Source organism: Aspergillus homomorphus (assembly GCF_003184865.1).
Source record: "Aspergillus homomorphus CBS 101889 unplaced genomic scaffold BO97scaffold_20, whole genome shotgun sequence".
In the NCBI taxonomy this organism is placed as follows: domain Eukaryota; kingdom Fungi; phylum Ascomycota; class Eurotiomycetes; order Eurotiales; family Aspergillaceae; genus Aspergillus; species Aspergillus homomorphus.
The window spans coordinates 343473-367549 of NW_020291906.1; the positions used below are offsets into that span (position 1 = coordinate 343473).

The following is a 24077-nucleotide window of genomic DNA, read 5'->3' on the forward strand; positions in this document are numbered from 1 at the left end:
TAGTTTCTTCTCACCTGCTGTTCTATTCTATTCAGATTTAGTATAATGTTACACTTATTGATGAGAGTGACACTTTTAGTCTATCATCTACCACTCTCAGTGATTATCTATCATACACACCCACATAAAAATAACCCCCACACCCCATCCACAAATTAAATGAAACCCATACCCCCAACATCAGAAATAATAACACCAAGAATCCAAACATTCACCGCAAAGAACCCCACCGACGCAACCCACAACCCAGGCACGAAGGTCGACAGACCCAGGAACTCGAGGTTATACGCCTGCTGGAGCCAGAGAGCCTACACACACACACACCCCCAACCATCAGTATCAGTATCAACACGTCCCATGTCCAACGTTCAGAATAATAGTCATGAGGTAACACAAGACAAAATCCCCACAATGCAACAGAAATGGAAGACGGCGGGGGAAGAGGCACCACCACCCCAAGCAAAAAGAAAAGGGCAAAACCCACCTGCGCAAAAACCCACAACCCCAGCGCCAGCACGCCTTTTCGCGGGGACCGCAAAAATGACGAATAAGGGAGGTAAAGCGGGAGGAAGATTAGGTACCAGAGGAAGTACTACCATTTTATCAGCTCACGCTTACTAATTAGAAGGGGGGGGGGGGGGGGTTTAGTGATTCGATCCGCATTCTAGCTTTTTGACGAATGCTTCAAGCTTCCATAAAGGAAGAAGGGGAAAGGGACGCATACCTGACTCGTACAAACCTTATTCCAAACAACAAACGCAAAAGTCTGCGCCAGCATCGCACCAGAGAGACTCCTTCGCGCGAGGGCCAGCGGGATACACGCGACCGAAAGCCCGAGTTGCGGGAGGAAGGCCCAGCGCTCGAAGCCTGCTGTTCCGGTCCCCAATGTTGAAGCGGAGGCTGAAGCGGAAGAAGCAGCAGAATCATAAAGCAGCGAAGCATACACGGAGAAATTATGGCGATGGTCGACGCGGGTCAGGTGATGCAGGAAGGTATGCTGGAGGAAGTCCCATCCGTAGCGGTTATACATCAGCATATTGAGCGTGAGGAAGGTCGCGAGGGCGGTGGTGGTGAAGAGTAGGCGGGCGGGAGTTAGCAGGGCGAGCAGCTTGCTTGCGCCTTCATCTGCCTGCTTCTTCTTTTGAGGGTGTTGATGCCGATCCAAAAACAAAAGCACCGACACCCCGTACACGAACGGGTAGATCTTGACGTGCACGGCCACGCCGAGCACGAGGCCTGCGAGAGCGACTCGACTCAGCCTTCTAGCAGAGTTAACCGGGCTGGCCATTTCGGCGCCCAGAACAAGATACACCAGCAGGGCTGTGAGCAGGCCCAGCACGCCCTCGGAACTACCCCGCGTGCTGATGTTCGCCACCATCGGGTTCAGCAGCCAGACGCTGGCGTAGCGTAGCGCGCGCGGCGCGGCCATGCCATGGTGCTGCACGAGGATGCGGTGGAGTAGCCATCCGGCGACGATGTCCGACACCGCGAAGAGCACCTTGCCTGCGGCGAAACTGCCGGGCGGCCAGCTCCAGGTCGTGGGCAGCAGCGCCCATGACAGCAGTGGCGTGTACCGGTATGTGGCGCGCTCGTAGGGGCTGCCGCCGGCGGCGACAAAGCGCGCTGCATCGGTGAAGACGAGGTAGTCGATGTCGGTGTATTTGAGCGGGGAGTGAGTGTCTTGGTAGGAGCCGTACAGGAGGAGCACGAGGCGGAGAATGAGGGCCAGGGGGTAGATTTTGCCGGGGGTGAAGAGAGTGGAAGATGATTGAGGGGGTGGCGGGGAAAGAGGGGAAGAAGTGGGTTTAGACATTATGAATGTGATAACATGTGTTGTCTTATGTGGTGGTCATGTATGTGATCGTGGTGATCGTGGTGAGGTTTCTTGGCCTGCCAGCCTGCCAGCCCGATCAGGGGGAGGAGGTGTGGGAAGTGTGACTGTTCAACCGACAATGATGCTGGTGTATGCTCCGTAAACTCTGTTCGCCAAGCCCAGCCAGCTAATGCATGATCACTGACCTTGCCAGTGATCTTCCGTGTCGAAAAGAGTCAATCGATGTCTGAACACACCTCTATCACCACAACATTGGCGGAGTTACGAGTGTTTGTTTGCTGACTACGCGGCGGGTCTCGGCCCGAATCCCGCCAGTTGACTTTCAGCCTGATTCTAAGCAAGGCAACACGGACGAGCCGCTCAGACTCAGACTCAATCAAGCATCAAGATTTGCTCCCTCCTCCATCTCTTGGTGTCGCTTTGACTTCCGGCTCGCTCAGGCCTCGCGGATCCTACTTCTACCTCAATCCTGGTCTGTAGGGCCGAGTTTCCGACTAAGGCCCCTGGAAACACTCATTCATACGATGCACCTCATTTCTCAGGTTTCAATGGTCAATGGTTTTAATTCATAGATTCATAGTCCATACAGCTTCACATTTAACCGACAGCGCTTAACGAATGAAGTAGCAAATCAGAGTTTACCACATGGGAAAACAGAACAGTAGGGGTATGTAACATCACAAACGACAGAATATGCCCTGCCAAGCCAAGCAGAGGCCAACCTAGTAGAACGGTGCTGCGGGATTCACAAAGAACGTCGACTCATTCAGCTGGCCTCCCAGCAGAATTGCGTCTCCACCGTATTTCACATGTCTCTCCTCGAGGCCAAACATCCCAGCATTCCCATTGTCCATTTCTGCAAGCCCCTGCAACAGGTTGTTGTCGCTCCAGCTCAGAAAATCCCATAAATATTGCCCGGCCGAGTCGTCGATGAACGGAGGTTCGAACGGATCCAGAAATCCATTCTCGAGATTCACCATGATCCCGCGCCCGAATTCCGCCTGCGATAGCATACCTCCGGCCGTTCCAGGCAGACCGTCCTCACACAGCGTCGAACAGCTGCCATGGTCAATGCTGCTAGAAGCACTGGTCAGCGCTGAGTTGCGCTTGCTGGCGTCAAACAATCGCGAAACGGCCTCCAGCGTGGACTTTGCCGTCGGACTCCACGATTGCAGTCGCGCAAGGACGAGCATCGTCGTCTCCACCTGCGCCTGACATGCCTCAACGGTCGCTCGAGGATCATCGACCGTGCTGTCGTTGAGGAAAAGTCCCAACAGCGGGACCATGGCGGCCTGGAAAATCAGCCAGACTGCATTCCAGCCTGACATCTGATGATCTTGAGCCTTGGTAGCGATATCCTGGATCGTCGCCTCGGCAATTTCCCTACACCTCTCAATCGCCATCCGCTCCTCCGATCGAAGGACAATGTACGGAACCCGACGCATCGCATAACTGAGGAGCGTAGGCCGGTACAGAAGCATGCGCTGGTTGTAGTAGCGCCACTTCATCACCGTCCTTGTGAAGGCGATCGATTCGGAACACGGCTCGTGATCCTTGAGGATATAAGGAAGATTCTCATACCACTCCAACAACTGGCTGTCCAACTGTGTCATCTCCTGATACTTGGTCAGCGGCGACGCTGCCAGAACCTCTTGGATCTGAGTGGCGATCTTGCAGAACCGCACATTTTCCAAGAGGGGCAGAATATCCAACACATTCCCCTGGAGACCGTCAGTACTGGTCATGGAATACAGAATCAGAGACTGTACCTTCTCGCGATAATGGGGCAGTTTGACAGTGATGGTCGGTCCCAGGCGGCCCATGCTCGGCCGCCCGAGGGTCATACCGCCCCACGTATCCAGACAAAACAACGACCACCACACGCGGCGTTTCTGGTCGGTGGACGATTGCTTCTGCCTGCTCCCTCCATTTTGGTTGTCGGAGAGTTCCTTGTGGAGACCCAATGCTGCGGCCATCCGCAAGGCTGCTCCCATAATAGCATATGCGAGGTTGGGTTGGCTCGTATAATGGAGGTAATAGCCACCCATAAGACCAAGAGTCTGGATGGTCTCCAATTGCGAAGACCCCAGACACTCCAGGTTGATGTACTCCTTACACTTCAAAAAGTAAGTCTGATGCGATGTATCACGAGCCGGAGAGGCTGCTATGCTGCCCAAGGCAAGAACAATGTTCAGAAGCGCCAGCCATTGCTCATCAGCTCGTCTGCCACTATGGTAGGTCTCGCGAAAGGATTGTTCATCCAATAATGGCACAAAAGGCTGCACGTATGTAAAGTATGCGTCAAGCAATTGGGGTTCCGAGGCGCGGCGAAATTCCGGTGTAGCGAGGCGCTGCTGCAACCCATGCGCTGGCCAGGTCTGGCTCTCTGGAGAAGAAGAGAGGTCAATGGATCCTCTGCGGCCACCAAATGCTGGAGTGCGTGAAAGGTGGGTGAGAGATCCCGGGTCCAGCCAGACAATGACCTTGAGCACCGCATGTATTGAGGACACACCTAGGTATGAGGATGGCTGCTGCGCCGAGAGGGACAATGCATTGACATCGTCCGAGATGCCACTCGGAAACGCTGCGCTTCTCGAATTGCGCAGGTGGCTTGTGTGGTCTGGTATTGCCTGGAGGGACTCGAGATTGCCATCTTCACTAGAGGCCGGGGATGTGTGGGCCTCGGCTGATGCAGAAGTGGCTGGGGAGGCTGGATGTGGCGGCTGCGTCTGCACATGCGATGGACCCTTGCCCACCAAATCTAAAAGCTTTTCGCGTGGCAAGTTCACCAGGGTTTCAGCTGGAAATCCGGGGAATAGCTTCTCGAGCACGCCTCGAAACTCATCCAATGTCGTGGATAGCTTTTCCACGTGTCTGTAATCCGAACCTACTCGTTACTTCTGTGCCCCTCCAGACAGGATAAGTCAAACACACCTGCGAGACGGACGAGGATCTGAATACTGGCACTGATCGGCCTTCTTGTACCACCTGCAAGCTTCACAGGGTTTTTCACCGTCACACTTGATTTTGCGATGTCGGCAAGATGTGCAGGCCCGAAGCGTGGTAACTCGGCGGCCGACCGAGGGCTGACGCTGATTGCGTCCCCGGGTCGGATTCGACAATCCGGGATTCTCGAAGCCTTCGAACGTGTGGAACATTGCTAGCGACGATGGACTAAAAGATTCTCGACTTTCAAGATCAGAATAGAATGATGGTACGATCAAGGCATTCTATGGTAGCGTGGTCAGCTAGAAACAGCCATTGGCAAACCGGTCGCAGGAGGACTAGCAAGTGTAATGCAACAGACGGCAGGGATAGTCTGTTTGCTGCTAGCGACGAGTGGTAGTAGGGTGAAATAAGATCGAGGGGGAAAAGCCCCAGTGGGTTACTGCATGAGATAAGCCTAGTTACTGCAGTCGCCACTGTCCTGGATGATGGAAGAGGTCGGCGGGGAAAAATCGACATAAAAGAAAAACGTGTCGCAATATATCTTCACGAACAGCCTGAGTCGGACCACGAGGCGTGTTTTAGCAGCCGGAGACAGCGATCATCAGCCCCCGAGCAGCATCATCAAGCGACATCTCGCACGTCCAAGACCGACACTTTCACGGTGCCCAACAGAGTCCCTGGAAAGCTCGTCCTTGGGTTTCCTTCACTGGTTGAACCTGTCGTCGCCCCCGCAATTTTCCACTTTGATTAAATCCATCATGCAGGAAGTGACCTTTTCTGTCAGGCTTCTGCATGTCTGGGGAAGAATCGGCATCCCATGCATCGTGGGCTCTTACTGGTTCCTCCAGTCAAAAACCCCGGACCCTTCGCCCACCGGCCATGCTTGACACTATATCAAAGGCTCGGCTGTCAGGGTTACATACGAACAACATGAATTCAAAGCCATTACAGGCTCGCCAACACTCGCCCCAAAGGGTCTGTTCTTCACGGTTCCTTGGATCTGCCTGCCGGTTAGCGCTTTTCCCCCTCTCTACGTCGCGCGCAGCTTGAAGCTGAACAATGTCCTTCCACCTATCACGGGGTGATGGATGAGCCCCCCGAATTCCTTCCGTGAAAAGACCTTTCAGGTCCGAAAAGAATTCGACTTTGAGGGGGTGGACTGCTGGGATCTGTCTCCAGGTCACCTGAGGAGAGGCTGGCGCAAACATCGCGATTCCCTGCCACGATAATGGTTCGACGCACAAATTCGCCCACGTTGTTGGTGCACCCGCATCTACCCACGCCAGGACTGGCAGTCATCGCACGATACTCACCCCCGGGCCGGACAAACAATCACTATTCGCCTAGTGGGCAGCCAACCCCATTACAGTTCTGCAGGCTGATGAAGACCGGAGCACATCACTATATTACACCAACAGGGGTGGCGCCACTCGATGTCCGAGCGACCACCGCAAATAGGCAGAAAGACTGCCTGCGTCTGACTGCGAAACTCATCGGAAGTAGTCGGTGTATGTACACCCGATTGAACAGCCTCCATTCATCCGTGTTTCTGGAGCTTACTGCTCCCGAGTCTTTCTGATTCTGACGGGCAAGTCGCTTCGCGATGACTCAGGCAATAAGAGCAGGGTTCGATAAATTTCTCATTCCAGCACATTCGCAGGGTCTGACTGTTGGGGAAATCCGTGTCCGCCAATTGCAGTCATGACCCCGCAAATGATGACCGTCTTTGACACCCTATTTTAATTAAACCCCATGATGGGGGTCGGAGTATGTTGGAGCACAGCCGCCTGGTGTCTTTTGCCCACGTCCAATCCCAAGAGTCATCTGGTCCGTGAGCCCCGGCACCATCTTGTACTATGTAGCTTAGACTCCATGAGTGGCAAAGTCGTGATAGACTTGGGTCCAAGTGCAGAGCATCTCCTGGCATATCTGGCTGCCCCCCCAGCGAGTGTGGTGCCGGAAGAAAAACAAAGCGGCTTCACACCACTTAAGTCGGCTTTTAGACAGATTCCGGGGTACGCAAGGTGGACACCCAATCGCAAAATAGGCTCGACGCGTGTGGCCGGCATTGGTTAGGCAAAAGTGATCAGGCTAATTGCGATGAACGCCAAGAGCGCGAAATTGCTCACTCATCACATGCCTCCTCGAATAGTTAGCGCTCCAAGGAGGAACCTGTCTCCATTTCTGTAAGGTACCCCGGCATTACTGTGGACGCAACGGGAGGCGGGAAGGGCGGAAGCCGCTTGAGAACCGAGGCACCTGGACCGGCTGTTAACATCGACTCCTTGACCACACCATGGTCCTGCAATTAAATGTTGTTCAGTTTCGCTAAGCGACGACGGCCGGACTAGTGACTGGTGTGTCAGCCAATGAGATTATGAACGGGTGCGTCGCTTATTTTGCAATGGATGGAGCGTGCAAGTTCAGTTCAAAGAGAAGTTGAGGGGGTTGAAGTTGTTTAACAACGATCAGGCGGTTTACGTTCAGTTTAACTAGTGATCTTCAGGGCTGTCAGGAACAAGAATCTCCAAGCACAAGGAAGGATTTGATCAGACGGAAGACCAACCATAGCTGCGTGGAGCGTCGGCCGTACCCAAAGCAGTAAAGCAAGGGGAAACGCTTGGAGGATTAGTTTCAGTGAGAGGAACGTGATTTAGAATACATAGCATAGTCCTCTTAGACGTCGCCCAAGACGGGAGAGTTGCTTGTCATATCGCTGCACTGACTCGGGCGGTGATCGGGATCTGCTTCATCTGATCGCGTTGCTCAGTTCAGACACACAGACGATGAGCCGTGGTGGAACTCGCCGTGGTGGAACTCAAAGTCAGTCGATGGTGAGACGCTGAGGATGTTGAGGGCGAAGTGTAGGATCACTGAGTGGAGGTGGATGTCTGTTTTGGGCAAGGAGGAAAGCCCGCCCGTCGATTGCCCGATTAGGCAGTGACAGCACGTGGAATGCGGAGATGCCTCCGTGGAGCTTCCCTTTGCTCTATAGCTCTTCATGATATTTGAGACAGTTCGATATCGATATCAAGATACAAGAGCCTGAAACTCCCCCTGGGTTGCGAAAAGGTGTTCATTGTGAATCATCGACCGGATTCTACTTATCGAGATTCCACCTCCTGTTGCCATTGGCTTGCCGTTACCCCTCCTTAGCCCGTTATGGCGAGTTTTATCCAGCATCCTCTGACCACCGGCTGGTCCTTCAAAGACAGCAAGGAACAATCATCTGATGCTTGGATGCCCGTTGCCAGCGTGCCGTCTGTCGTTCATCAGGACTTGCAGGCCAATGATAGGTGTGCCAACATCAGGATAATCACTATCGCGTCGCATTGACCGTGGGTATATAGATTGAAAGATCCCTATATCGGCTTCAATGAGCTCGAGGCAAGATGGGTCAACGAGAAGTCGTGGTCGTACCGCAATGTCTTCAAAAAGCCGACCGTCCCTGCTGGATCAAGGGTCGTTCTGGCATTCGACGGCTTGGACACTTTTGCCACGGTGAGACTGGACGATGAAATCATTCTTGAGAGCAACAACATGTTTCTAGCCCATCGGATCGATGTCACCAAAGCCCTGGAGGCAGAGGGAGAGCATGTTCTCCACATCGACTTCGACTGTGCCATGCTGCGAGCCAAGGAGCTGCGGGAGCAAGACCCCAAGCACAACTGGGCCTCCTTCAACGGTGACCCGGCCCGACTAGCTGTTCGCAAGGCTCAGTACCACTGGGGCTGGGATTGGGGTCCAGTGCTGATGACCGCGGGTATCTGGCGAGACGTGCGGCTAGAGGTATACTCTGCCCGCGTAGCGGACCTCTGGACAGACACGGATCTTGCGGCCGACCATCAGCATGCGCGGATTACCGCCTCCGCAGAGCTAGATGCTACTGAGGACTCTAGTTACAAAGCCATCTTCACCCTGAAGAAAGACGGGAAGGAAATTACCAGACAAGTCGCCACACCAGACAAGAACATTGCCAGGACAACATTCGATATCGACCAACCAAGCCTCTGGTGGCCGAATGGGTACGGAAACCCAGATCTATACGAGGTCTCCGTGTTCCTGGAGAAGGACCAGATCGAGCTGCATCACGTCTCCAAAAAGATCGGCATACGGACAGCGGAAGTAGTGCAGCGGCCCGACAAGCACGGCAAATCGTTCTTCTTCCGGATCAACGGCGTCGATGTCTTTTGCGGTGGTTCATGCTGGATCCCCGCAGACAACCTGCTGCCCAGCGTTTCCCGTGAGCGTTATCGAAACTGGATTGAGTTGATGGTTGCCGGCCGTCAAGTGATGATCCGGTAGGTCTGTTCCGCTGATTTGTGTATGTGTCGGCTAACATTCGCAGGGTGTGGGGCGGCGGTTGCTACGAAGACAACAATTTCTACGAGGCATGCGACGAGCTCGGTGTGCTTGTATGGCAGGACTTCATGTTCGGCTGCGGTAACTACCCGGCCTGGCCTGAGCTGCTTGAGTCAATTGAGAAGGAAGCCGTCTATAATGTGCGCCGTCTGCGCCACCATCCATCCATTGTCCTCTATGCTGGAAACAACGAGGACTATCAGGTGCAAGAGTCAGCAGGCCTCACGTATGACTACGAAGACAAGAACCCTGAGAACTGGCTGAAGACGGACTTTCCCGCCCGGTACATCTACGAGAAACTGCTCCCGGAGGTGGTGGATAAGCTCTCCCCGAGGACATTCTATCACCCCGGAAGCCCGTGGGGAGATGGAAAGAAGACCTCCGATCCTACTGTAGGAGACATGCATCAGTGGAACGGTAAGACCCAGCTACTCTAGTATCGTCTTTGTGCTAATGGATATAGTCTGGCATGGAACGCAAGAGAAATACCAGATCTTCGACACCCTCGGCGGACGGTTCAACAGTGAATTCGGCATGGAAGCATTTCCCCACCTCTCTACTATCAACCACTTCGTCGAGCACGAGAAAGACAAATATCCTCAGTCGCACGTCCTCGACTTCCACAACAAAGCGGACGGACATGAACGACGGATCGCTACGTACCTGGTGGAGAACTTGAAGACAGCTACAGATCTTGAGGTGAGTAGCCCCAGACCCGAAAGAGACCCGCGCTAATGAGCAGACCTACACCTATCTCACCCAAGTCGTGCAAGCCGAGACCATGATGTTCGGGTATCGCGGATGGCGCCGCCAGTGGGGCGATGAGCGGCACTGCGGCGGCGCCTTGCTCTGGCAGCTCAACGACTGCTGGCCGACCATCTCTTGGGCGATCGTGGACTACTTCCTGCGACCCAAACCGGCCTTCTATGCTGTGGCCCGTGTGCTGGCTCCGTTGGCCGTGGGTGTCCGTCGCGAGCACCACGACTGGAGCGTCACGCACGCGCAGCCTCCCAAGACGAGCAAATTCGAGCTCTGGGTCGTCAGCTCGCTGCAGAAGGAGACAACGGGCACCGTGGAACTGAGGTTCCTCTCGATCAACGACGGTCAAGAGGTTAGGGAGACGGCGGTTCACAAGAACGTTACGATCCAGCCGAACGGCACCACCAATCTCATCGTAGACGGTCTGATTGACTATGCAGTGTATCCCGAGCCACATGTCCTCGCTGCTCGCTTGTGGGTGGACGGACAGGTCGTCGCGCGGGACGTGGACTGGCCGCAGCCGTTCAAGTACCTCGACTTCTCGGAACGCGGCCTGGTGGTGGAGAAGACTTCTGAGACAGCCGAGCAGCAGACTCTGCAGATCAGCGCGCAGAAGCCGGTGAAGTGCTTGGTGTTCGAGGAGCGCGACGGGGTCAAGATCAGCGACAGCGCCATGGACATCATGCCTGGCGACAGCCAGACTGTCACCGTGAGGGGATTGAAGCCGGGCGATTCCCTCAAGTACAAGTATCTCGACCACTAATCACTTGGTCTGATATTCAAGTAAATGAATAGTTATCCAGCCTTTCTTCACTCCAGTCTGTCTCCAAAAATCATCTAATAACCCACAATGGAACGTTCTTGGGGGAGAACCCCCAAACCCCCCTTTTCTTTCGAATGCCCAGCCCAACTCAACCCTTAAACTGGCTTTATAAAGCATCCCGGGGGAGAACCCCGGACCCCCCTTTCTTTCAGCATCCTAGCACCTCAATCCATAGGCCAAGCGTGTAAGCGTCCCGGGGGAGAACCCCCGGACCCCCCTTCCTTTCAGCTTCTCAGTACAGCACATCTACAGATCTTATCAGATAAGCCACCCGAACCCGCCCCACCGCAGAAATGACATCTTCGCGCCTCACCACCACCACAACCACCACCACACCCATCAACTCACTCAATGGCCGGCACAAAACGCACCTGGGACGGCCACCCCCTAGATACTGCACCCCCCGCAACAATGTCCACCGACTCCCCCTCCATCCACGCGATGTTCGAGACCTTCCGCAACGAGCTCGACGAGCACCACGACCGCCGCGAGCGCCTCATCAAAACCAGCAGAGACATCACCGCGCTCAGCAAGAAGATGTACCCCCGCCTCCTCTCCTCCAAACTACATACCTCAGAACTAACAATCTAATCGAACAGAATCTTCTCCCTTCAACGGTCCGTCCACCCAGCCCGAATCCTTAAACCCCAATTGACAAAATAATAACCCATAACCCCCAATACCTCCAACAATCCCCACAATATAACCCCAAGAAATCCACACTAACAAACGAATACCCTCAGAATCCGCCAAATAAACAAACCCCTCCCCCCCAAAACAATCAAAGAGATAAACGAGAAATTCAACCAAATAACCCACCTCTTCACAACGACCCTCCCAGACCTAACATCCCAAAACCAACACCGCTACCAGCGCCAACTCAGCGGCGCAATCCAGGAGTTCATCGAGGCGCTCTCCTTCCACCACTACCTAACAACCCAAACCCTGATCACCCTCCCAGAAGTGCGCGCGCACCTGCCCACCGGCATCCCGCTCACGGAGGAGGATTACCTGATGGGGTTGTTCGACCTCACGGGCGAGGTGATGCGGTTTGCGGTGACGACTTTGTCGGGCTCTTCCTCATCCCCTTCTTCAACGGAAGAGGGGGAGGGGCAGGGGGAGGGGAAGGACAGTGCTACGGCCAAGCAGACAAAAGTCCAGCTGCCCTCCGAGCAGAACGCCATCGTCGTGGATCTGCGCGCGATGCGGGCGGCTATTGAGCTCCTCAATATCCCGCGGCGGCATGCCGGGCTTATGTTCCGTGATATGGGCCGGAAGATTGAGGTCATGCAGGGGTCTGTCGAGAAGGTGGAGCGCGCGGCGTATGGGATCTTGGTCCGCGGGAGTGAGAGGCCTGAGGGGTGGAGGCCGGATTTGAGTGCCGGTGCTGGAGGGGCCGGGGAGGGCGAGGTTTACTAGTTTCCTGTGGAGGGTTCTTATCGTGGGAAAGTGGGAATGCAGTTGTTTGAGTATAGCTATGTTCATAAGAGCAAGGACGAGAGCATGTTCCCAGAAAAATGGATGGACGGATTCCAGCACAATCAAACCCGTTCGCAAGCAAGGGGACCCGAAAATAACACAGATAAAAACGCCAGTATTCATGTCATTCTAAACAGCTGGGAACCGCGGGTCTTCGTCCTCCGTGAGGATACCCTGCGAGATCAGTTGGTCCGGCGCCGGGCGGCTCTGGATCTTTTGGTCTAAATGGTCGGCTAGCATGTGTTTCTCCAGCTCGCGGGCGTTGGCTTGCAGGGCCGGGGCGGCTGTCGAGGAGGGCAGGATGTTGCCTGTTTGAGAGCTTGTTAGCATGATCGCAGGAACAGTAATCTCTGCTAATGAAGCGCTCACGTTCAACGAGTTCCTCGCGATCGGGGCGGTGCTCGAGGTGTTTCTTAAGGTCGTCGGCTTTGCGGTGGCGGGCGAGTTCCTCTCGGGCGGCTTGGAGGGATCTATGGACCATGAGGGGTTAATGTGGGGAACGGGGAAGTGTGTCTTCTTGGGTCAACATACGGAGCCACGTTGGTGTCGAGGAGGATGTGTCGTTCTTTCAGGTCCTGCACGTCGGGTCGATGCTGGAGGTGCTTCTCGAGCGAGCCACGGCGCTCGGTGGGGGATGCGGAGAGAGGAGTCTGGTCGATAGCGTTGGAGTCCATGATGACGTATGGGAGTTATAGTTTAGTTGGCAGGTGTTGTTGACAGAGGAACGATGTTGCGGTGGGAGAGATGAGTTTGGTCAGGAAGTGATGTCCGGAAGAAGAGTCAGCGTGTATAAATAAGTTAGCAGACAAACAAGTCAAAGAAGGATGAGCAGCAGCACGGCTACGTATGGACTGATTGACGATGATGCAGAGTGGGTGTTGTTGTCAGGGCGATTAATGGGAGGGTCAAGTGATGTGAGTGGCAGGCCGATCCACGGGACCGGTCGCCAACTGGTGGCCACTTTGGTTCCGCTGTGACGATGCAGTCACTGTCTTCCGATGTCATACTGTGTACTAACTACTACTACTGGACTACACTCTACCTCAATAGACAATGGGAATGTAGTCGCCAATACTACTCTCCTGGATGAACGAAAATCCAACTAGTCCGGGGTTGATTGTCCACCCTCAAACCACTACGCTAAAGGAAGGAGAAACCCCAATAAGCATAGATCACCGTATGATTGTTTGCAGCTATCATCAATATCATCCATGGCTGTGCCTCGTCTTCGCCCCCAGTACTCCTCTCCGCCCAAAAGATGTCCAACAAATCGATCGTAAAGCGAAGAATAACTGCTATATCTGTTTTCGTAACTTGCAGAGTAGAAAATGTCGAAAAAGCTAGCCTCCTCCAGACAGATTCCGCCTCCCTATACCCCCGGCTTCCTACTAGCAAATTCCAAGGAGGGAAAATGAAAGCAAAAACGCCTCCTCCCACTAAAGCAAAGCGATGTCGACAAGACAGGCAGGCATGAGCCACAACGACACCTCGAGACGTTCGGGCTCCTCGGAATAAAAAGCGGACCACACGTATAGCAGCCCGAGTCTCCTTCCTGGAGCTACTTTCCCATCAGGATGGTCATCGTCGTTAAGTCGAGACTAAACGCTGAGATCTCGTCTACCCAGTTCGGATTCCATGCCATCTGTCCAGGACCCATTCGCCCCATCCATGAAGTCACAGTCGCAAGTCGACACAGGTCGGACTGAAAGCAGCCCCGATTCAGGCAGAAGGACTCATTTTTGATGCTTCAGGTAACAACCGCGTCGGTCTATTTCAGAGTTGGAAAACGTGCGATTCGTCCATCGTCAAATGATCGGACGAACCCTTGCATCAGATCAAGGAACCCAAAGCTTCCCACGACCCCGGCTGTTACCACGAGTAGGGCCCCGAGAGGCTCCCCGGCGGTTATTGGCGTAGTTCCGAGACGCACCCGCCATGCCCCGTGCTGCGCCGGACTGAGTGCTGAGGTCGACTGTGGGCTGTTGTTTGGAAGGGCCAAGCGAACGGCTGAACGAGTTCGGGTCAATCGGCTGAGTGGGGATCTCCATTGTAGCCTCAACGGGCGGGGCCACACTTTTGGCGACAACCGTCTTGCGACTGTTGGCCCCGCGAGAACCACCACCGCGCGATGCTCCCTTGCCTCGACCGCGAGGAACGAAGACGAGCTCATCTTCGTCGCTCTCGTCCTCATACGACAGAAGAGACTTCGGTTCGCTGCTGCTGCCGGCCTGGGTCTTTTCGACATATTTGCATCGGTTCTTGAATTCCCGCTCCTCGTACTGGATGGATGTCCGCAGCTGATGAATGTTCTTAACCGCGATGCCGAACTTCTGTGCCCAAAGCTGAGTCTGTGGATCATTCGTGATCAAGATACAAGTCTTGGCCGCATTCGAAGCATCGGGACCCTGGTGCAGTCGCCACAGCAGCGCGCTGAGCAAGGGTCGGAGCACCGGTGGGACCGTGGGAATGGTCGAGCTAGACGCCGAACGACGATGCCCGTTGGCGCGCTTTGCCTTGTTCCCCTTCGATCCTCCTCCGTTGGTTATCACCTGCGAGTTGGCACATTCGGGGCTGGTTCGAGAGCTTCGGGAAGACGGACGGGAGGGAGCACTGTGGGTGCCGTTCGACGTATTCGAGACTGCATCAAGTTCCTTCTTGAAGTTCAATTTGTTGAGTAGCATCTGGGATAAATCGTCCGGTGAGGCGCCATTCTTCTTGGGTTCTTTGCCTTTCTCGTCGGGGTGCGCCGTCGGGCCGTCGGGGCCAACTCCGTCAATCGCCTCCGGATCCTCCTCGAACTCGGGCAGGAAGAACTTCTCCGCCTCCGCCCAATTCTCGTACTGCTCCATGGGACCCTGCAAAGCAACCCGTTCGGAAGAGATGTTGTCCTTGCCCGAGGTAACCCGGTCGAGGAAGCGGACAGCCTCGCGGGCGTTGATGGCGACCTGCGACCCGGCTCTCTTCAATGCATGGAGGCGTTCAAGGGCTGAGGAGGGAGCACTGATCAGTAACAGCGACGTAAGCGACTCCACTCGACTTACTGTAGAGAGGCACAATCAGAGTAATCGCCCCGTTGGTGGTCCATTTTTTGATTTCGCTGATATTGGTGGTTAACGCCGTCTCATCCACGGCGCAGTGGAAGACCTTGCGTCCGGTCGTCATAATTGCCCTCAGGCGATCGGCAGGACAGGACGCGTTGCTAAAAGTTGATAAGTTTCGCACGGCACAGCGGCCTTATACCAAATAGCTAGCTTTGACGACTGCGACCGAGCCGCAGGCGTGGTTAGCGTGATGCTGGATCCAGCGAAGGAGGTTTGATTAGGATTAATGGAGGCGGAGGAATATGGGAATGTGGGGGCCCTGGCTCGCAGGCAGAGAGCGTAGTGTATCCGATGATAGCCAACCCACGGTGCTTCGATATAGAGGACGGTTCACTCACAATGCAATCCTAATTCACAAAGAACGATCATCTGCAGCATTTTGTGATCTGAACAAACGATTGGGGAAGAGAATAATGAGGCGATCAGATCGGTGAGAAGGAGGAGGAGGAGAGGACCTCCAGCAGCGGATCAACTCCATGCCGCGGGAATCATCGGGATCCTGACTAAGCACCAGTATATTCCGCGCCCGTGACTCTTAGTTTGGATCCATGTGCACATTGACCTCAGTCTTACGATAAGCTCACTGGTGGCTTGCTGCTTAGAGAGGTTTGGTTCTGGCTCTCACGGAAATTCATAGCTGCCATTACATAAGACTTCTATCTAGGAGTCTTCCCTTGTGTACAGTCTATGGCTCGGATTGATCTGACTTTCTGGTATGCGCTGTCGCTCGAACAAGCTGAAACAATGGGAACGAGAGAAGGGAACATCATGTCATAGAAGAAACACATAAAAAAACCCAAGTGTTAAGGTTTGGGCAGGGAATCTTCGGTTGCGTAGTCTAGGCCATTTTCTTGATCAGGCCTTCCTCGGGCTTCACACGCTGTGCCCATTCACTGTCGACAGTCAGCACAAATACACGAGTAAAGAAGAAAAGAGAAAACTCACGTCCAGCTCCCATCGTAAACCCTCCGAAGGTTCGGCTCGCCGTATTCCGCCTCAGCCAATGCGGTCTCGATGATAGTCGCCGTTACACCGGTGCCACAGGAGCTGATAATTGACTTGGACGTGTCAATGTCCTTGCTCTCGAAGATCTTGCGCAGCTCGGGCCCGGACAGGAAGGTCTTAGTTTCGGGGTCCAGCAGCTCCTGGAACGACAGGCTCTTGGAGCCCGGAATGTGTCCTGAAGACAGGCCCGGGCGCGGTTCAGGGTCGGTGCCCGCCCAGCGGCCATAGGACCGTGCATCAAGGATCTCCACTTCTTTCGCACCCTCCTTCCTGTGCTCCTTGGCGATCTCCTTCAGCTCTCGGTACGGGATCACGAGCTTTGAGTCGTATGTAGGGACCGGGTAGTTGGTCTTCTCCGGCTGCTGGGGCTCTCCGGTCTCGGTGGGGAAGCCCTCCGCAACCCACACTTTGTAATTGTTCAGAACATGCACTCGCGGGTGTCCAAAGACGCGAAGGGTCCAGCCGACACGAGGCGCACTGAAGATGCCAACTTCTGCGGAGTCGTACACCACCACCTCGTCGTCGCGTCGGATGCCCAGTTCACTCATGGCTTCGGCGAATGTTTCGGCGGTGGGGAGCATGTGCGGGTATGGAGACTCATGATCTTTGACAGCATCGAGGTCAAAAAACCGAGCTCCCGGGATGCGATGCTTGCGGAAAACGTCGATTCCTTTGCGACCCTCGGGGTCATTTGGCATGAACCAGGCGGCGCATAGAGGGACTACACGAGGGGATGTCGAGATCTTCGTCGCCGGATTCTTCTTCAAGGCAGTGTCCAATTCTTTGGGAGCCACCAGGTATGAAGCAAAGGAATACTGGCGACTCTGGAATTGCTGTCGCGCTTGGTGTGAAGTCGACATGGTAGAACGGACCAGGCGAGTCGGTGAGGGGATAGAGTTACGAAGAGTAGCGAAAGCCATAGTGGAAACAGTAGATCTGAGGGAGTAATTTAGAGATTTACATGCCGATAATCACGATGCGCGATTAATCATCCACCAAGCGGAGCAGCCGGAGAGGGGTGATAGACGAGAGAGTAAGAGGGGTAAAGGTGAGGAAGGGAAGAGTGTGGAGAGGTTGAGGAAGGGAGGAATGAATGAATGCTATCACAAATGCGGAGAGTGAGCGGCCGCCGACCATGTGAAAATCATTCGGGTAAACAATCCCGCTTATCATCGATCCACTTTCACCCAGCCCAGTTCGCTCGCCTGTCTGGCCGTCTTGACTCTTTTGTCCTCGCTTGTCTGCCCCATCTAGTCTTCAATCAACACAATATACTCCAACCATGAAGGTCACCATCAAAGAGTGGAATGCCGTCGCAACCTGGCGCTGGGACATGCCCGACGACGAGGTCTGTGGTATTTGTCGCGTCCAGTTCGACGGGACCTGTCCGACCTGCAAGTTTCCCGGCGATGATTGTTCATTACGTGAGCGCTTCTTCCCCCGTTATCGGAATAAGCTATTGACCTGGATGCTGGATCGCAGTGCTTGGAAAATGCGGCCACTCGTTCCATATGGTGCGATTGCGGAGCCCAATGTCCTCATGCTCAAATGAAACCACTACTGACTGACCGCAGCACTGCTTGATGACTTGGATCCAGCAAGAATCTTCCAAGGGGCTTTGTCCCATGTGCAGACAGAGTAGGTCATTTCTATAACACGATGGACTGGACTATGCACTCACTCGCTGCAGAATTCGAATGGAAGCAAAACGACGAGGAACAATAATCGGTCTCGAGGACCAACTGCCGGCCTTTGCGAGGCATTCGAAGGACCAGAAACTATGATACCCACTCCAGCATATCTGCATAGGCTCCCATCATTACCTTACTTACATTCATGTACATACAAATCCCTTCCTAGCATCACTCTTCCCTCTTGGCGATAACAACAATCGCCGATTGTAATCACGTGATCTTATCCATCCTATTGATAAGGCAGCGAACAACAGCCAATACGAGCAAGCCTACCCCAGACAGAGCTGAGCCGTGCCACTGCACAGCTACCTACCTACCTAGGTTACCTCCAACCCGGAGCTATCACCAACTCACTGCACCTGCCAACAACCAACGCACCAAACCACAACGATGTAGCCAGCCCTCCCACACAGACCACAAACCAAGATGTCTCTACCAAAACACAACAGTCCCTCCCCGCTCTCCTCCTCCCCTTCGAAACACTCCACCCGCCGCACCTCAGCAACCAACGACCCCCCGATCTCCCGCCCTCAAAGCATAATCGACCGCCCACCAACAGCCCAACACCACCACCACGACAACCTTACCCCCAACACGCACCCAACAGACGCAAACCCAAACCAAGGCCAAACAACCACACAAACGCCCCCAAACCACCCACCAGCACCCTCAACTACCGCCGCAACCACAACCTTCCAACCCTTCTTCACCCTAATCGAAGACGCCAACAACACAGCAGAGTACCACCACCCGACAGTGCACTACATTTTCGCAGACGACGACACAGACATCGTAACGGAAGCGACGTTACGGGCATTGGAAAGCGAATCCGATGCGCTCGCCTACGTACCGAGGAAGGGCAAGTCGCGGTCACGAGCCTCACCGCTGCGCCGCCAGCATCAGCCTCCACTGGACGGAGAAGAGGGCGAGCAAGGTGGACCGGGTCCTTACGACGAGGAAGAGGATGAGTATCGCTCTGCGCGGAAGCCGTCGCTTTTACCGGACTCGATTCCCGGGGTGAAGGAGCATTATGTGATTCTGGATATGGACTATGCTGCGCCGGCGGAGTCGAAGACGACAAGAGAAATTGCGGGGGGTGGTGGGGAGATGCTGGTTACGGCGCCCCAGCAGCAGCAGATGCAAAGACAAGGGCAGCAGGAACAGCAGGACCCAGCCGGGGTGGGGAACACAGGGGGTGAGAGGTTGGTAGTGACGGCGGCGCATAGTCTGTCGCCTGCGTGGCAGGTGCTTGATACCCAGCTGGGGCCGGCGCCGACGTTCGAGAATAATACCCCTAATAATAATGCGTCGCAGGGGCAGTCCGTGAATGGGGGCTTGATGTTGAAGATCCGCGGGACGGCCGGGTTGCCGATGAATAATACTCTGCTGGGCAAGGATCGCGATAAGGAACGCGGGTGTCAGCGGCTGGAGGAGATGATGGATCAGTTTGCGAAGAGATTGGCGGAGCTGAGGCTGGTTATTGAGGCTGGGGAACAGCAGCAGCAGCAGCAGCAGCAGGCTGGACACGCGGAGGAGGGTGTGGATGACGAAACAGCCCTTCCTGGTGAACGGGGAACTGACGATGATGGAGCAGACCGAACTCAGCAACACCAACAACAAACACAGGCGGGAGATGCGACGGCTAGGGGAGAACGGGAACAATAGCATCGGCCTTTGACCAACATGGCACTTCTTTCGGATTGGAGTCTCACGCGCAGCGAAAGGCATGGCATCACGACTTAACTGTAGCTTCGACAATCTACTCGTATGCTATTATAGTTATGGAAAGTCACTTGCAGCCTCAAAGAGTTCATGAATGTAGGCTCTATCACATCAAAGCCGGGTAATCGTTCATCCCGCTAGAAACCTATACAAGTTGCAGAACGCCAGGCACCGAAGAGCCCGCACATAAAAATACTCCAATCAAAAGCAGACACATGCAAAACAAAACAATCGAATACCGTCTCCAGATTTATCTTAGCCAAGACCAGGGGTATCTCAAAACGCCTGCCGCAAGGTGCAAGCGGACAGCGTGCTTCCGTACGCTCGAACAGAGTAAACAATGATAAGATCAGGGGGAAGGCCGACGTCTGAGTCTTCGGCCGCTCGGAGTTTCCACAGGGGATACGTTTTCGGGTCCCTCCATGATTCCGGCCATCTTCCGAGAGAGTAACTTTTTGGGCAGTTTGGCGTCACTCGTCGTGGTGCTCGAACAACGTCTCTTAGGAGGTGGCTGCTCGACATCATCACACTCCGTTTCCACAGTCACAACGGAGGACTTGCGTGTCGCCTTGTCATCCGCCGTACTAGGCACGAGTGGTTTGGCAACGACGTTTGCATCGACTTCCCTAAGGCCCGTGTTGGACGGAGTGACGGTGGTCTTGGGTGGTAGAGATCCTACCTCGTCCTCGGTATCATGGAAAACGAAGCCTTTGGCCGGTGTGGTGGCAGGGGAGCTATCAAGCACAGAGATATGTTCTTCCCCACTGAAAGGAAGGGCCGTAAATTCTCTGGAAGTCCTTATCCGGGATTTGATGTTGTCATGGGCCTCAGTCCGGGGTAAATCCGCCGGGTAATCATAATGGCGCTTCTTGGGGGTGGTGCCAGTCGCGACGTACTCTGCAAATGCTCGGCGTTGGATGCTTTCGCGAAGCTCCAAGAGCGGTTTCCTCACGTCGTCTGCCAGTGGAATGGCAGACTCCTGAAGACTAATCTGCGGCTGCATGGCCCCTTCCTGCAGCTCCTGGAGACGACCGCCCAAGTCCGACAACTGCGTGTTCACCGAGTCGTACGACTGATGGACGCTGGAAGACATGTTCTGGAGGCTGGAGAGATGGGCGTCCCGGTAAAGACCGTTCTGAGAGCGTGCCTTTGCAACAAAATCATCCAAAGCTTCCATTTGCTTGCTCATATTCTTCATCTGAGCATCAACAATCCGGACAGTCTCCTCATGCACCGACTCGGTCGTCTTGTGGATGGATGCGTTGCGTTGGTCGAAAATCTGCGAGGTGGTTAGTATCGATTCCGTTAAAAGGCATGAAGCGAGCTGAAACTTACCTCCCAGTCACTCTGCATCTTGGTCTTCATCTCATCCTTAGAAGCGGTCACATCCTTTGCAAACTGCTCTGATTTGAACACCCACTCGTCAACCTGGCGGTCATAATGAGCGGTCGCATGCTCCAGAGAATCACCCGAAGCAGAAAGATCAGTGCGCATGGTGTCGATCTTGCCCTTGAGACGGCTACACTGTCTTTGACGGGACTCCTCAATGAGCGACTTCACCTGTGAAAGCAAGAGATCGCGCTCGGCTTCCGCATTTGCATTCTCCTCTTCCAGGGTCTGTGCCAAGTGCGATGAGACTTTGCGGTTCGCGTCGACGGCTCTGAGGTTCGCTTCCTGAAGTTCCAGCCTCAGTTTATTGATTTCCGTCTTTTGGCCATTGAGATGAGCCACCATATTCTCGAATACAGATTTGAGGTCCCTTCCAAGGGTGCTGTAGGAGGCATGGAGTTGAGCATTGAAGTCTGCAAATTCGCCAATCACCTCCTTGGAGATGCGAGCAGCTGCGGCAGAGAGACCATTGAGGCCTTCGCCAACTTTAGCCTTAACCTCTTCCCGCAACACTTTGATCTCTTCGAGCACTTCGTTCATCTCATCGTGGGCAGCGCATGTCTGAGATTGGGCCTCACGCTCCGCCCTGTCGAACAGATCGTTGGCTCCCAGCAGCTGCGACTTGTTCAACTCGATATTTCCGATCTCCGTTGTAACGAACTCGTTGATTTTGTTCGACATGGCCTCAACCAGCTCGGAATGTTGCACCTGGAAATCTTCGAGTCTGGAATCGACTACCTGGGTCACGTCGGTAACTTCAGCTGCAGACATCTGCCAAGCTTCCTTGTTGGTGGAGTCCAAATCAGTTTTCCTTTGAATCTTTGCGTGAAGTCCGTTGATGTCCTCGACCGTCGTATCCAGGGTGGAAAGAAGACCAGCTCCAATGTCACGAAGATGGGCCTCCGTATCCTCGTGCGCCTTGCGGAGGATCTCCTCTTCTTCGAGTTGCGATTTGGTATTCTTAAGCACGATCTCAGTCTGTTCAAGAACGTCGTTCGTTTTCTTCAGAGCATTTCGTGTTTCTTCATTGTTCTTTTTGAGGTCGTTGAAATTGCTTGTGAGAGAGAAGAGTTCCTGGACCTTGTGCCGCAAGCTAGACTCCATGGACTCGATCTTTGCGCGCTGTTCTTCGCTGACAATCCTTCGAGACTCACTCTCCATAGTCATCTCTTCCCATGCATCAACACTCATGTAAACACCATTCCGATGCCTCGTTGCAATCAGCTCGCCCTTTAGTTTTTCGATCTCAGCTGTGAATTCCCGCAGCAGAGTCTTCTTTGGCATAGTCGAGTTGATTTGTGGTTTGTTGCGAATGTTCTTGGCTCGGAATGCGTAATCCAGGGTGGAAATGGTTTCTTCCAAGTTGCTGCGCGATGGCGAGATCGTAGCAATAATGCATGTCTTTGTTTTGCCGCCGAGGGAATCTTGCAAGAGACGAGTGAGCTTCGACTCTCTGTAAGGTATGTGAGGGCTTTTATCGACCAAAGCATTGATCACCCGGCCCAAAGTAAGCAAGCTCTTGTTGATGAGGCCGGCTTCCGCCGCACGCTTGTTCTCAGCGCCACTGCGCTGGATGTTTTCGCTACCAGCCAGATCAACCAAGTTCAACTTCCCAAAACTTACGTACTCATCGCCAGACTCCGTTGTTCGTTTCGTCATTACGGTAATGGTGAACACCGTGTGACTTCGGGAACTGAGATCGTTGCATTTGGTGGCAGCAACATGGCGCTTGTGGCTCCCTTCCTGGAGAAGCTTGATGCCAGCGGACGCAGAGTCAATGAAAGTTTCCTCCATGCCCTGGACCAGAGTGCTTCCACTGTGGCCTTTCCGTGACTCGTTCTCGAAGATCTTCAGTCTGGGGTTCTCTTCGACGGAGAGGAGGTCGCGCAGCTCTTCGTTGTACAGTTCAATGAAAGAGCACTTAACGGTGCTCTCAGTGTCCTGTAATTTGTGGAAAAGAGAGTAAAGCACACGGGGTATAATGCCGGCATTGTCGGATAGTATTCCCAAAGTGTCCGTCATGTCGCCGGACATTGTATACGTCTTTCCGGTGCCTGTCTGTCCGTATGCAAAAATTGTGCAGTTGTAGCCAGCGAGCATCTCATTGACAATCGGGATGACGACATCTTCATAGACGGTGATTTGATCGGCAGCCGCTGAGAAGACCTTATCGAAGGTGTAGGTCTTGTTGGCCAATGCATTGGGACCCATCGACAATTCCACGGTCTTTCCTTTGGCGCCTTCAGTCGACACAACAACCCCACTGTTCTCCTTGATTTCTCGGTCGTTCCGGCCTCTGCATCGGACAACGACATGGATACTCGTATCTTCGTTGATCTCGCGCTCAAAGTCTCTTTCTTTTCGTTTTGCAGTGATACTGGCGGGTTCGGCCGGCGATTTCGTGGCACGCGATGCACTGGATGAGGGCACCTTGGACGCAATGGCTGGGGATGCCGCCCTTTCTGCGGTTGTCATCGAAGAGCCGAGTCTTCTTGAGGTTGGGCGCGTCGCTGTTCGTCTTGTCGGCAGCCCTGAGGCAGGCCGGGGGGGGCCGGCCATGATGGTCTAAATGCTGTTATCCAAGACGAGATAAGATGCAGCAGATGTACGGATAGGTAGTTGCGCCCGAGACTAAGTAATGCGGAATAGCTTTAAAGCGACGACATGGGTGGTGGGTGGTCGGAGAATTGGGTTCAGGAGGTGTGCTTTGCTGTTATCCGCCGGTGTTGTTGCTCTCCAGTCTCAAAGCGGAAAATGTAAACAAAGCGCCTTCACCGCCCACGTGCCGTCGGGTCTCTCGTCATGCCCCTCTCTCACATGATAACATGCGTTCATCGTCAGCTTCGCTGCACCTCCTGACTGTCATTGATTCTCTGCTGGAACTGTCTCTGATCTCTGCGTGGATATCTGAATAAATTCTGACAGATAAGCTGTTCAACTTCATTTTGGGAACTCTGGTG

General features: G+C 54.1%; 9 protein-coding genes across 9 annotated transcripts; 4 read left to right on the plus strand and 5 right to left on the minus strand.

Annotated features, from left to right (window-relative positions):
- Positions 1–117: 117 nt before the first annotated feature.
- Positions 118–2049, minus strand: BO97DRAFT_391369 (glycosylphosphatidylinositol-alpha 1,4 mannosyltransferase I). Its single transcript, XM_025693821.1, has 3 exons — positions 725–2049; positions 485–592; positions 118–308 (listed from the first exon to the last, which is right to left on the minus strand). The coding sequence occupies exons 1-3, from the start codon at positions 1811–1813 to the stop codon at positions 156–158; spliced, it is 1350 nt and encodes a 449-aa protein (XP_025551043.1). The 5' UTR covers positions 1814–2049; the 3' UTR covers positions 118–155.
- Positions 2050–2556: 507 nt separating this feature from the next.
- BO97DRAFT_346177 (putative C6 transcription factor) lies at positions 2557–4992 on the minus strand (the record flags this gene model as incomplete). The annotated part of the gene is made up of 3 exons (XM_025691799.1): positions 2557–3555; positions 3604–4708; positions 4769–4992. 3 exons carry the CDS (start codon positions 4990–4992, stop codon positions 2557–2559), a joined length of 2328 nt encoding a protein of 775 aa, XP_025551044.1.
- Positions 4993–7808: 2816 nt separating this feature from the next.
- Positions 7809–10667, plus strand: BO97DRAFT_443595 (beta-mannosidase; the record flags this gene model as incomplete). The annotated part of the gene is made up of 5 exons (XM_025698385.1): positions 7809–8079; positions 8134–9084; positions 9132–9562; positions 9609–9844; positions 9888–10667. The coding sequence occupies exons 1-5, from the start codon at positions 7946–7948 to the stop codon at positions 10665–10667; spliced, it is 2532 nt and encodes an 843-aa protein (XP_025551045.1). The 5' UTR covers positions 7809–7945.
- A 400-nt stretch (positions 10668–11067) lies between these two features.
- On the plus strand, positions 11068–12146 carry BO97DRAFT_391379 (translin family protein; the record flags this gene model as incomplete). The annotated part of the gene is made up of 3 exons (XM_025693822.1): positions 11068–11266; positions 11327–11344; positions 11471–12146. Exons 1-3 carry the CDS (start codon positions 11079–11081, stop codon positions 12144–12146), a joined length of 882 nt encoding a protein of 293 aa, XP_025551046.1. The 5' UTR covers positions 11068–11078.
- A 22-nt stretch (positions 12147–12168) lies between these two features.
- On the minus strand, positions 12169–12940 carry BO97DRAFT_405904 (RPEL repeat-containing protein). The gene is made up of 3 exons (XM_025695302.1): positions 12738–12940; positions 12576–12676; positions 12169–12514 (listed from the first exon to the last, which is right to left on the minus strand). The coding sequence occupies exons 1-3, from the start codon at positions 12878–12880 to the stop codon at positions 12336–12338; spliced, it is 423 nt and encodes a 140-aa protein (XP_025551047.1). The 5' UTR covers positions 12881–12940; the 3' UTR covers positions 12169–12335.
- Positions 12941–14041: 1101 nt separating this feature from the next.
- On the minus strand, positions 14042–17232 carry BO97DRAFT_434940 (thiosulfate sulfurtransferase; the record flags this gene model as incomplete). The annotated part of the gene is made up of 3 exons (XM_025697702.1): positions 14042–15192; positions 15248–15405; positions 16253–17232. The coding sequence occupies 3 exons, from the start codon at positions 17230–17232 to the stop codon at positions 14042–14044; spliced, it is 2289 nt and encodes a 762-aa protein (XP_025551048.1).
- A 279-nt stretch (positions 17233–17511) lies between these two features.
- On the plus strand, positions 17512–18182 carry BO97DRAFT_369794 (anaphase promoting complex subunit 11). The gene is made up of 4 exons (XM_025692746.1): positions 17512–17736; positions 17795–17826; positions 17887–17950; positions 18003–18182. The coding sequence occupies exons 1-4, from the start codon at positions 17595–17597 to the stop codon at positions 18035–18037; spliced, it is 273 nt and encodes a 90-aa protein (XP_025551049.1). The 5' UTR covers positions 17512–17594; the 3' UTR covers positions 18038–18182.
- A 250-nt stretch (positions 18183–18432) lies between these two features.
- Positions 18433–19524, plus strand: BO97DRAFT_322345 (uncharacterized protein; the record flags this gene model as incomplete). The annotated part of the gene is made up of 1 exon (XM_025691290.1): positions 18433–19524. A coding segment is annotated over one exon (1092 nt), but the record flags the coding sequence as incomplete, so codon positions are not given.
- Positions 19525–19845: 321 nt separating this feature from the next.
- Positions 19846–23817, minus strand: BO97DRAFT_369800 (putative kinesin family protein (BimC)). Its single transcript, XM_025692747.1, has 2 exons — positions 21064–23817; positions 19846–21007 (listed from the first exon to the last, which is right to left on the minus strand). The coding sequence occupies exons 1-2, from the start codon at positions 23674–23676 to the stop codon at positions 20078–20080; spliced, it is 3543 nt and encodes a 1180-aa protein (XP_025551051.1). The 5' UTR covers positions 23677–23817; the 3' UTR covers positions 19846–20077.
- Between the last annotated feature and the right edge of the window lie 260 nt (positions 23818–24077).